Genomic DNA, 13,244 nt, shown 5'->3' on the forward strand with positions numbered 1-13,244 from the left:
TGTCTGTTTTCACATATGCACTTCAGCAGTGGGGACATTCAAGGTGTTGTCACTATTATCTGGTTTCCAAACACTTTCATCACCCTCAAAGGAAACAATCCATTCAGCACTCCCTCCCCTTTCTCCCCTGCCTCTCAATCCCTGGCAGCTACTACTAGGCTGTTTCCGTAGGTTTACCTAGTCTGGACATTTCACAGAAATCAAACCATAAACTATGTGCCTCCCACGCTAAGGTTAATGTTTTCATAACTGATCCCTGTGACACGTATCAGTGTTGTTCCCGCACCATGCCACCCACAACACACACCATGTGTATTCGTGTATACGAGCACATGTATATGCATGTGAATGTACCTTATTCACTGAGGCAGGTTCTCTACGCTTGGACCCAGAGCTTGCTGATTTGGCTAATCCAGCTAGCCTGCTTGCTCTGGAATCCTGTCTGTCTTCCAAGCCACCATGCCCACCTGGCATTTTCATGGGCTCTGAGGGATTGGAACTACAGTCCTCAGGCTTGTACAACAGGCACTTTAAACACCAAGCTGTCTCCTGGCCCTTTCAATCAGTACTTTTACGCTTCTTATCACTGCACAATCTATTGCTTGGATGAATCACATTGTGTTCATCCATTCATTCACCAATGGGCATTTGGGTCGTTTTCAGTTTTATTCGTTTATTTTGTCGTTATGTTATTTTTAACAGCGCCGCTATCAACATGGGTGTCCAAGTTGTCGACTGAGCTGTGTTCTAGTTCTCTGGGATATATACCTAGGAGTGGAACTGCTGGGTCACGTGGCAAGTCTATGTTTAACTTTTGAAGAACCACTACACGGACTCACTTTTATGTTTATGATTTACAAAGTGTCTTGATCACCGGTTCCGAGCAGCAGCTAAACCCCAGGTGAGGCTTTAAACATTTCTTTTCAGAAACCCCCGATTAGAGCAGCCAGGCTCAACCCAAGTCAAATTTGTTCCAAGACATGGTTCCACTCAGGACTTTGAACAGCCTCTCTGCTGTACTACATGTCCCAACAAGAACTGGCCAGGCAGGAATCCTGCCTCCTAGGCATCCTTGCTTTTCCATTATGGTGTGCGCACCTCATGAAAATGAAGACGGTTAATCTAACGTATGTATTTCCCGCCTCAGTTTTTTGCTAAAGAGTTCATATTAGAACCTGGAGGTAACTTAGCGGCTATGTACTACCTGCCTGTCCTGGGTGGAAGCTAATTTCTCCCCTGGTTCTAGAACAGGGTGTCCCTAACAGTGGTCAAGGCCATATAGAGATCACCCATTCCTGGCAGGCTTTTGTCTCACATTAGGCCTGACCCTAGGAATTCATGGATGCTGGATGTGAACTGAGCCCACTCTGTAGACGGTCAGCTCTGTGGGCTCAGGTCCACTCTATAGTTTTGGTGGGCATAATAGGAGATAATTCCACTACAGGTACTGTTTACTATAGCCAGTGTATTGAGTCACGGGCTTCTCAGTCACCAATCCAAATGACAGTAACTGACTGACTTAGTGCTGGTTTTGAAATTTAAATGTGTGCACAGGCCTCTCACTGTGCTGACCTCTTACCCCCGGCTCCCTAACACACAGGAAGTTCTCAAGTTGCTCGACCGAGCCCCAAACCAGGAGCAAAACACTGAGACAAAACCAGACAGGCACCAACCGCCTTTCCCTTTTGAAACTGACAAAGAATGAAGAAGTTGGCTTCTGAGGTCCTTGCTACACAGTCACTCAGGCAACCCAGCTGTCATTTGTCACGTGGGTCTTCAGGAGTCTTTTCAGGTGTCCTGGCCTGATCTGCTGTTATGACAGAAAAAAAAAGAGTCTCTTGCCAGTCATATCCTCTGTAATCTGGCAGGAAACCTAAAATGTGCCTGCTGGAGTCCTAGGCTTTTCGCTTATCTGCTTCCTTGGGAAGAATGTGCATCACAGTGTCCGGTTTAGGGGGATTTTCACCATGACCTCACCCTCTCCACCATTCACTGACCTCAGAGGGCATTACCCAAGTCATAAACGGAGCTCGGGTGGGATCTATATTAGTGAGCCAGCCACCAGCGACCTTCCTAGCATATCTCACATAAGCTGCAACTCTCCTCACACCAGGGCAGGTATCAAAAGTGCCCTGAATTGCTAGAGAGGGGGTGTTGTTCTATAAGACATTTGACATCTAGCTATCCTTCTAGACTTAGGATGGTAGAATGGCAAGGGAGTCGCTTCTAATTAAATGCGTGAGCTTGGATTAAAGCGCTTGCCTGGAATCCCAGCAGCAGAGAGGGAGGATTGCCACAAGTTGAAGCCAGCCTTTGTTATAGGGTGAGATCTTGTCTCAAGAGTTTAAAAAAAAAAAAAAATAGGCAAAATGTAACGAAGGAAGAGCGGGAGGAGAAGGCACTGAGGAACCTTCCAGGCTTGCACTGGTCGGTGCGATAATGTCCCAGCCAATGGTCCCCAAATAGGGCGCCTAGAGGTGACAACAGGCGGCGGGCGAGTAACTATGGAAAGGGCAGTGGGAACTGTTGAGTGAAGGAGCCGGTAAAGAGAATGGTGTCGGGATGGGGTTACTCGCCTCGGGGATCCGGGAAGCCGCTGCACTAAAGGGAAACAGAAACTCTGGATCCGCAGGCGCGCGCCCAGCCCGGCCCACGTGACCCCGGGCCCCGCCGCTCTCCGCGCGCGCGCTCCCGGCCGCAGCCTCCCCAGCGCGGCGTGCCTGCGTGCGCGCTCCCGGGCGGGCAGCGGGCGCGCGCATGCCCAGAGGGCCGCCGCCCCTCCCTGGGCCCGCCCTCCTTCCCTCCCTCCCTCCCACCCACCCTCCCCCGGCCAGCGCGGCCCGCCCTGGCGAGTCAGTCCTCGGGTTCCCTCCCTCCCTCCCCGGGCGCGCTCGGGCCGCCGCTGCGCTCCCCGCCCTCCAGCCGCCTTGCCGGAGCCACTCGCTGCCGGAGGAGGAGGTGGAGGAGCCGCAGGGGCCCGCCGAGGCGGCGGCGGCGGCAAGATGGCGGACTTCCTGCCGTCGCGCTCCGTGCTGTCCGTGTGCTTCCCGGGCTGCGTGTTGACGAACGGCGAGGCCGAGCAGCAGCGCAAGTCCAAGGAGATCGACAAATGCCTGTCGCGGGAGAAGACCTACGTGAAGCGGCTGGTGAAGATCCTGCTGCTGGGTGCGGGCGAGAGCGGCAAGTCCACCTTCCTGAAGCAGATGCGGATCATCCACGGCCAGGACTTCGACCAGCGCGCGCGCGAGGAGTTCCGCCCCACCATCTATAGCAACGTGATCAAAGGTGCGGAGCGCGGCCGGGGGGCTCGGGGGACCCCGGGGACCCCGGGGGAGCGGAGCCGGGCACCGCCCTCACCCGCCGGTCCCAAGTCTGAGGAGACCGGACCGGACCAGATCGGACGGGCGAGCGAGCGAGCGAGCGGGTGGGCGCGCCTCGGGCACCGTCCTGTGCGCCGCTGTGCCCTGGTCCCTGAGATCCGGGACGCCCCGCTGTCCCCCGTGCTACCCCAGTGAGGGTCACGGTCGGCCCCGTACCCGCCGCTGGCCTCGCCCCCTCCGAGAGGGAAGTGCGGCGAGCAGGGTGACTCCGGGCAGCAGGGCGACAGACAAGACCACCCATCAGCAGCCCCAGGTCCTTCCCGCATCTTCCTGTCCCTGGTGGGTGACCCTAGTAACCGGGTCGGATGCCCTTCCAGCTCTTGCCTTCCCAGGCCACCTCTTGAGTTAAGCAAGTTCTGGAACCGTCGCAATGAGGAAACTTTTTTTTTTTTCCCTGAGACTCTTGTCAAGGGCATAGAGTGACAGCCTCTGAGGCCTTTGGGGGCAAGAGTATGAAACTCAAGGGTGTCGCGTATACTGAACTGGCATCAGGAAAGCCTATTTTAAAAAATACTAACGCGAGTGGTTTTATCGCCTCAGTGCTACAGGATGTTTGTAATCACAGTTCAACATGTTGCACACTTTTTTTTTTTTTTCAATAACTCGAGACAGGAGGGAAAAAAGGCATCATTTCTAATACTTAAATGAATGTATGTTTAACTACCAAGACTCTGGCTTAAAAGTCATAGGAGACCGTACAGAAGTTAGTGATAGTGAGTATGTGTTGGGTTGGATCATGGACTTTACAAATTCTGTTTGACAGTATTTTAAAATTAAAGTATTGTTCCTCAGTGAAAAACACATGAAGTTTTTTTTCTTAGCATTCAAAGAAGTCGTGGAGGTGGCCTTTATTTTGTCATTTAAAATGTCACCTTTCGTATTTTTTCTTTAGTGTCAAGTGTCTTCTACATAAAAGACATTGTCAGAATTGAGGCACAGTGCCCGATGTTTTGAGTGATTAAGGAGTCACCCTGTTTTATCTGGGACTTTAAGATTGTAGGTCTTTTCAGGTTGTTATGTGGCTTTTTTTTTTTAAAGTGGGTTTTGTTGTTGTTCAGGAAGTGCATAAAACAAACCCCTTCATGGCTCCCCCCTCCTCCTCTTTCAGGATTTCAAATGGGAAAAACTGGAGAGGGGCGCATTGTAGGGCAGTGAGAGTAGAAGGCTAGGCCAAGAGCTCACAGCCCATGGCTCTTAGCCTTGTACCTCTGCAGTTAAACTGTAAAAGATGGTTGTATTTAGTCTGCCTTAATGTTTAGCACAAAACTAATTAAGGTCTCTTCGAAGGCTGTAAACTGTACCTTGCTAGTCCATAATTGAAGGTACCTTTGTATCCTGATGCAGTTGAACTTAAAGAATTATGTTAATGAATAGACTCAAGTATTCACTGAAGGTAAACACCTGGTTTTTGATATACACTGGGCCTAAGAATTACTTTGAGCATTATTGTGTGATCAAGTCTAACTAGGCGTCGTCTTTTCTTGAATTGGTGTGGCCCGAAAATTGAAAGCAAAACAGTTTTTTCACGTATCTAAAGAAATGACTTCCTAATACAGACAGAGTAACAGTTTATTGACAGTGTTGAGTTTGAACTGACCTGTGTCAGCGGGAGCCTCTGGGTATCATTTTGCACTTGTCCTCCTCTTAGGTAACTGTAAAGCCAACGGGGTGCTGCACTGATTTGTGCCATGGGCTCGGGAAGCTTTGAGTCCAAGTGTGTCCTGAAGACAGTGTGGGTAGGAGCTGAAGGACTCTGAACACAGCAAATGCGTGTGCCAGGCTGTCTTCAGCCTGGACTTCAGGCCGGGCAGGATTATTTCTTTTTTCCGTCTCTGGTTTTGACTGACTTCCACTCCAGAAATGATTTTATGAATCGCAGCGTATTGAAACCCTTCTGAGAGAGTGATTTTTGTTACTGATATTTACTTTCCAAGTTTTTAAAACAGAACAATCATTTTTTTAAACCTCTGAGAAGATAATGGTTCTGTTTTGATTTTTTGTCTCCATTTTGGAAGTAGGGGTTCTGTAATAGCTAAAAAAAATTAAGGAACCAATACTGAATGACACTGGGGTGAAAGATTCTGATGGTATATTAATGACTCTTCCTCACATTTTTTTTTTTTCTTTTTCAACAAAGGTATGAGAGTACTGGTAGATGCCCGAGAGAAGCTTCATATTCCCTGGGGAGATAACAAAAACCAGCTCCATGGAGACAAGCTGATGGCATTTGATACCCGGGCCCCCATGGCTGCCCAGGGGATGGTGGAAACTCGAGTATTTTTGCAGTATCTTCCTGCTATAAAGGCCTTGTGGGACGACAGCGGTATACAGAATGCCTACGACCGGCGCCGGGAATTCCAACTGGTAAGACATTCATTCACTTCTCTAAAATGTTGTTTATTTTTGTTTGTTTGTTGTGTTTTTGTTTATGTGGGGGGCATCTGCATACTATAACACATATGTGGATGTCAGAGGACAGTCTGTGGGAGTTGGCTCTCCTCTAGCATGTAGGCATAAAGCGCAGGTCTTCAGGCTTAGTGGCAAGGGCCTTTACCTCCTGAGCCACCCTAGCTCCGAAGGGCACTTTTGTTAAATGACTTTTTGTAATGTCTGGTCTAGCACACTCTTACAGACTTCCACAGTGTAATCTATTAGTTCAGAAACATAGCCTCAGATCCTTGGTTTGCTGTGTGTGTGCTTTTTACTAACCAAGATTAAAAAACAAGGTCAACTCCATAGATTTATGAAGCTAGTTTACTGGTTAGAAAGGAAGGTCGTAATGACTTTCTGATGGCCTTTCTCTTTTTAGAATAAGAATCCAGTGAGTCTGGCGGTTCACATGTGCCAGTTAGCCTTTGAGGCACTTATTTTATGACAGAGATGAGTTTGATAGAGAGAGATTGGAGCCTTTTTTCCTCCTTGCTCTGTAGACCAGGCTGGCCTTAAACTTACAGTGACCCTCATTTCTCTGCCTCCTAAGTGATAGGATTACAGGCATGAGTCCCTATGCCCAGGCGAGAGACTAAACTCTTTAGCAGTAAATACTCTATAAAATATTTTATAAGAAACAAAATACTATTTTTGTGTTCTTGTTTCATATGGGAAATCATTTCATTTGTTTTTCCTCCTTTATCTTAAAACAGATTATAAAATACTTCATAGCCTTTATGCACTACGAAGGGTAGGGAAGAGGGACCCAAGGATAAAGATACACAAGGGGGGCTTGGTGGCTCATGCCTGTACTCTTAGCTCCTTATAAACCAGCAGCAGAAGAATCACAAGTCCCAGGCCAGCCTGGGTGACACAGCAAGGCTCTAACTTAAAAAACAAAATACAAAACCAAGAATTGAGACAGAATTTTTAACCTAATGTTTTGTAATTTAATTGTGAGCACTTTGATTGTGTTTGGTTTTGTTTGCCAAATTCCAGAAAGGGTCCATCAGCAGTGGCAATGTAGCCAGTGTGCAGTTTAGAGATAGTTCAGATCTGAAGTGCTTCCCTGGAATAGAATTAAAGTGACAGTTCAGAGTACAACTGCTTAGGAAATTGTTTGATGATGTCACTAACGTCCAAGTGATCCCCATGGGTGTGGGTGTACAAGGATGTATAGCCACCAGTCTTCCTTGGTACAGTCTGTGGTCAGTAACAGTCTAGACTGTTCTAGAAAAGTTACAAGAAAGGTTTATGATATCTTTTTACAAAACCCATGTCTTATGTCCTTAGTATATCCTATGTCATATGCTGGCTAGTACAGTTCTTTCATGTATGCATCGTTTCAAGTTCTTGTATTGAGCATCTGAATTTAACTTGATACATGACATTCATGGAGTCACCAGATTTCTGGTTAGCTTTGACGTTTGGTCCCTGTTGTGATTGTATTTTCTGCAGACTTGCTCGAGCTCCACATATCCCTTCTCATCCCTTCTCATTGCTGTCTTCTGCCACCCTCCTGTTTAAGGCAGCTTATTCTCTTTCCTGGTTAATTTTCTCAGTAGACACGCTTTCCACTGTTTTCTCAGATGTTTATCTTCCCAAGGCCAGCGAAAAAACAACCCACTACATAGTCAGCAATCAGTACACCCTGAATGAATAAATGAACAACAGTGTGTCTGAAAGTTCCCTGTGGAAGGAAACTTCTCCATTTGTTCTAGGCCTGTCTAGGATGCCACCGACAGATTTTGAGTCCGGACTTTCACATCTTCCTCTCGTATCGGGGTCTGTGTCATTGTTAAGAAGGGTGCATGTATATATTTTGTTTAACCAAGAGCAAACAGGATGAAGACCTGTGTATTCTTGACTTGAGGCAGCTAGTGTTTCAGCAGAAGAATGCTGTCAATGACAGGGAAAGGCGCGTTCCAGAAATAACTTTTTTTTTTTCTGATTAAAAGTAGAGAAAAGAGAATAAAGTGAGATCTACTAGTAAACTAGAGGCAAGGATTTCTCTACCCTGAGTGTATTTCCAGCACTGGCAGTGGTATCTGGCCCATGGTAGGGACTTGGTTATTGTATTTTTGAATGGGCTGTGGTGTTTGGCACTGAGAAAGCACACCGCTTATTTAAACTCTTCCCCAGTCACTGTCAGCGCCTTACCCCCACACAGCAGATCCCAGGTGCTGTCTTTTCTCTTCTGTGACTTTTGATGCACTTGGCTCCTTCTTTCTTTCTGCATTGTTCGGTGTTCCCCTTAGACTCCAGAAGAAATCTTGTTGGAACAGCCTGAGTTACTCAGAGAGACCTGCTAGTTTCCTCTGGCTTTACTTCTTGTTGTGGGGAAAGGCTCCAGCTAGCTTACCCATGATTTCAACAGTATAATTGATAGGCAGCTGGACATACCCTATAACCTCTTAATTCCCATGTGTTCTGATTTTCCACTTCCCTAGCTCTCTTTATATAATTCTTCTGCCAGGGTTTTTCCTTCATTTGGAGCTAATGGTATAATCAGATTTTAAATGTTTTTTAATTAATTAAAAAACATTATTTTATGTTTATTTTGCCTGCATATATGCTTAGTGCCTGTGGAGGTCAGAGGAGGATATTGGATTTCCTAGAACTGGAGTTATGGATGAAAGTTTTTAATTTCAAGCAGTGGTTGATAATATTAGACTTCTTACTGCAAATTAAAATGAGAAAAATCACTGACATTTTTAGAGACGCTTTCATATCTTACATTTTGTCTGAAACGAGTGAGTGCCTTTTGATTTTCAGACAAGGGGTAAGGGTAGCGATATTGTAATTTTGGGTGCTAATATGATTTTTCTTAAAATTCTCACATCAAACATTTCCTTTTCTGGTTAGTTTCCATTGTGGGTTAAATAAGTAGCTTATGTGGAAAAGAAACATTTCAGCATCATATTGCCCAATTATCAGGTGCCTGTCCAGTTGTAAGCTAGCATGTCGAGGGTGATTTGTTGGAAGAAGTGGTCTCTTTTTAGCTACTTACACTTTACCTTGGCTGTCAGTTCCTGGCCACCTACCACTGTGCTTGTGACAGATCTTGTCCTTTGAAAAACTTGTAAGATGACGGTGACTAGGGCGTCTGGTAATGTGGATGACTGCCTAGGTGAGGTTGGCTGTGTGGAGGACTGGCTGGATGGGATACAGCTGGCAATACAGACTGACAACATGCCCGGGAGTCACCGCCTACTAGTCTCTTAGTTCAATTTACAGTTACAGTTAAGCAGTATAAGCAAGACTGGCCACAGAGGACAGGACAGGGTGTGTGACAGGGGACAGCTTCCTAGTTTCTGTAAACAGTTTAACTTGGTCAGCATTAGTACAGCTTCCTGTATGGCCAGTCTGCCTTTGCAGCTCTTGAAATCAAAACTATTCTTGTTCATCATTCATTGTCCCTTCAGTGCGACTTGAGTTTTCCTGCTCAGCTAGGACAGTTTGTGCTTGATGGTAGCTTCACTTCTCTAAGCTGATAGGGTATTGGTGGAGACAGATTCTCCTGCAACCTATGTAGCAAAGTAACTATGATACGGGTATTGGTGGAGACAGATTCTCCTGCAACCTATGTAGCAAAGTAACTATTTTGCTTCATGAGTGGTCTGTAAAAAGGAGCTGAGTGTCAACTAAGTAAAACTAGGAACTTCAGTTTTGAATGGTAAAGTTTTTTGTTTGCACTGCAGCCCATATTGGAAATAGAATACCATTTGAGTCTTTTGATGATTCCTTAACACAAATTTGGGTTCGCTTCAAAAGGTGATTGAGGCCAGGCTGAAGCAGAAGGATCTTGAATTGGAAACCAGCTTGGCTGCGTAGAAGTTCAAGGGCTGTGTTTGAGACTCTGGACAGAGTCAGGGGAAGAGAGCCAGAGACCCCAGGGGATGCCTGAGCACTTGACACTTTAAAGGGGAGTACAGTGCCTTCAATAGTGTCTTTCACCTCTGACAGAAAACAGTTACTGGGAAGTGATTGGTGCTATTGCTAATGTGTTTATTAAATAGGAAAGCAATGGAGCAATAAAGTAGTCTCACTATGACTAGGTTAGTTATAATTGGGCTTTAGTTTCAGAATTCTACTTCGTGTGTGGATCTAATCCAGGACAAAAGTTTATGAGCTCACTTTAAAGAAAACAACAGCCCAAGCACTTCCTGGATGGACTGTTCCCATTCTCCCTTTACAAATAGGCTGCAGCTTAAACAAGTTGGGGGTGTCTGTTATTTTTCTAGAGAGTTAATAGTGCTGATAACTATAGTCCCTGTTTAGTACCCTAATGTTTGGGACAATTGCTTGGTATTTTTCCAATCACTGTTGCATATATTATCCCCTGATTCCTCAGCAGCAAACAGTGACAAGCTACTTGCTGTTGTCCTCAGCTCATAGATGGAAAAAGAATGAGGCCTGGGCACAGGCTTCTTGATACTTTGGTTCCCAGACCTAGTAAATGATAGTAGACTGCAGAGTGGGAGTCCTGTCTGCTCACCCCTGGCCCGTCACTCCTTGCCCTGCCACTGAACCCTTCTGCAAGCATTTAAGCATTATGTCCCTGGAACAATGTCTTTCCTCTCGTTTCCAGCCTTTTTAGATTCCCTTTTCCCCAAATAACTAGCATACCTCTATTGAGTTCTAGTGCATTGCTTTGAGTGTGTGGAAGGTTTTGTTAATGTTTGGCATTGCAGTGATCTTCACATGTCCGTTTTTGCACTCTGAGTGTTCATAATGTTCTGTTTATTCTTTTTTCTTTGTCAACTAACTTACAGCTAGGATAGAAGTACTCTTACCTGACGTAGATAGCAAGCTTGCCTACTTTGAGTGGTTCATTGGGTGCATAGTTTATCTTGGCAGGCTCAGCTTGAGACTTCCCTTCCTCGAAGCTCACTGTGGCAGGAATCCTCATCCAAGGTGCTATCTTCTCTGGAAGTGTCACTGAAGATTACCTACTGCCTGTCTTGTGTCTGTTTCCCAGATTTGCTTTTGCTTTGGAGAGAGGAATATCAGAATGGGCTATTTACTCCTGACATGCTTCTCATGTAGAGACTTTATGTGCCCATACTGTGTGTGCATGAGCATCCCAGATTGCTGCTTGTTACAAATTTGTGTATCGGTCTGAAATGACCTAATTTTAAAAATTGTATTTCTGTTTATCTACAGTCACTTTTATTTCCTTGTTTGAACATACTTCATTCTTAGTTCTGGCCATTGGTACCTTTAAACTCTGTCTATATTATGAGCTTATCTTTTTTACAAGATACTGCTTTTTAAAAGAATTTGTTACAGCCACAGGAGCAGAGCTGTATTAGAGTGGGCTGATAGAGATCAAGGAAATAGTTTTGAGAACTGGACTTTAGTGGACTTGGCTAAAGTTGGTGCTATATCATAGTGACGGTAGTTAATTTTTCACAGTTAATTGCTCTTCTTTTGGAAAACTGCATCCAAATTTTGGTTCGTTTGTTTGGGGTTCCCTGTGATCCTCTTGCTCAGATTCCTGAGTGCAGGGAGTACAGGCTTATTGTACCATGCCCAATTCAAGATTTTAAAATCAGTGCAGTGGGTGAACTTTTTCATCCTTATTGTGTCTGTGATGGACGTAGATCCCTTGGGTAGAATTTCTCTGTTGTTTTATTTTGCTTTATGGTCCAAGTAGTCAGACCTGTGTACTTGGTTATGCTTTTCTTTCCCATACCTGTAAAAAGTTAACCTCTTTCAAAGAATGAGACATTTTTACATAGGTTTTAACGTGATCCCATACTTTTTGAGGTGGTTGCTGGCTGGTGGACTAAAAATAGAGCAAGGTGGCTAGTCAACCAGAGTCTTCCCTGGCTGTCAGTCTAGATGTGAGCTAGGACAAGTCCCTCAGCCTCTCTCAATTGGTTTCAGTGACTATAAAATACAGATGACTATGGGATCTATTGTCTGTTGTGAGGATTACATAGGATGATCCATATATGACATTAGCGTGATGCCTGGCGTTTTCAGTAATATTATTAATATTCCTTATATGCCATGTGCACATAAGTAGCTGTCGAAAGAAGTACTGTAAGCTTTGATTGGATTTACTCTTCTGAACTTAATTGCTAATATAACAGTCCTGAATTCTGAATGAAATAGAATGTCTAACTTACATTCTTGGTACACAGTGTAATTTCCAAGAGGATCACACATCCAGAGGAACTGAAGTGCTCTTTGGTGCATTGGCTCTTGCTGCCTTTTAATAGCACTTTGCTTCATTTTCAGATAAAATATTTATGTGTGCCTGTGTGAGTTTATGTACAAATTGTATGTACAACATACACATAGGTGCCCACAGATATCAGAAGAGGACATTGGATCCCCTGAAACTCAAGTTATAGGCAGTTGTGAACTGCCATTGGGTACATATTTGTGAATGGTTTTAAAAATAAATTCTTTAATCCTAAAGAACCAAATGTAATTCAGGTTGAATATCCCTTTTCTGAAATTCTTGGGATCAGACATGTTTGGTGTTTCAGATTTTCCATCTTTTCAAATATTTGCATACATACAGTAAGGGATGAAACTCAAGCCTACATATGAACGTCACCTATACCTCATACATACTTTGTGTGCATATATAGTGAAGGTAACTGTGTAGTTTTTCAGTGTGCTTGTGTTTTGACTGAGGCTTGTCACATGATGCCAGGCATGGAATTTTCCACTTGTGCCATCATGTCAGTGCTTTAAAAGTTGGTGTTCGGAAGGTTTCACATTTTAGATACTCAACCAGTATTGAAAATAAAGATGACTTAAATAATAAAGCATTGTATAGATATTCGGTGGACTGACACACCATGATCCCATTTTCACAGTGGCATTTCTAGCCAGAGTTATGTAGTTTGGAAACCTTGTTCCTGAAAGCTTTAGCTGTGTAGGGAGAAGGGCTCAAATCCCCGTTCCCTGCTGGAAGTGTGCCGAGGTGGTCTTTGGCACAGGTGCGGGTGGCCATCCCGCTGGATGCTTTCTCTCTCTTCCCCTTTGTCCCTGTCCCCTCTCTATGGCCCGTCCACACACACAGAGTGTACCCTTCCTGCCATGCCATTTCCCTGCCTGTGACTTGGCAGAGGTCCCCTGAGTTCCCAGATTACAGAGGGTAATTAGCCTTTATTTCCAAGGCTAAAAAAAAAAAATTCCTTGCATCCTTAATTTTTTAGTACTCAGTGTTAAAAATAGTTTTATATTGCTTTTTGTGAGATAAACTTAGCATTTTGTACAAAAATAACTAAAAAAACCCAATTAGTTTAATTGAGAATTTCTACTTTGTCTTGATAAAGAAAAACAGATTTCACATTTGTTCTCCCTAAAGAAAAAGAAAACAGCTATTGATTGTAGCATTTAAAAACAGTATTAATAGCTGGCCTGTGTTGGTGCACACCTTTTATCCCAGTACTCAGAAGGCAGAGGCAG

The 13,244-nt window shown here is 44.7% G+C and overlaps 1 protein-coding gene across 1 annotated transcript in view; it reads left to right on the top strand.

Annotated features, from left to right (window-relative positions):
* The first annotated feature begins 2,827 nt into the window (after positions 1–2,827).
* Gna13 (G protein subunit alpha 13) overlaps positions 2,828–13,244 on the top strand; it is a 41,945-nt gene continuing 31,528 nt past the window's right edge. The window contains exons 1-2 of the mRNA XM_059272028.1: positions 2,828–3,285; positions 5,518–5,744. Coding sequence (XP_059128011.1) covers positions 3,003–3,285; positions 5,518–5,744 — 510 coding nt within the window. The 5' untranslated portion in view covers positions 2,828–3,002. The remainder of the gene's footprint in view (positions 3,286–5,517; positions 5,745–13,244) is intronic.

Source organism: Peromyscus eremicus, chromosome 8a, assembly GCF_949786415.1.
Source record: "Peromyscus eremicus chromosome 8a, PerEre_H2_v1, whole genome shotgun sequence".
NCBI classification, from domain to species: Eukaryota; Metazoa; Chordata; class Mammalia; order Rodentia; family Cricetidae; genus Peromyscus; species Peromyscus eremicus.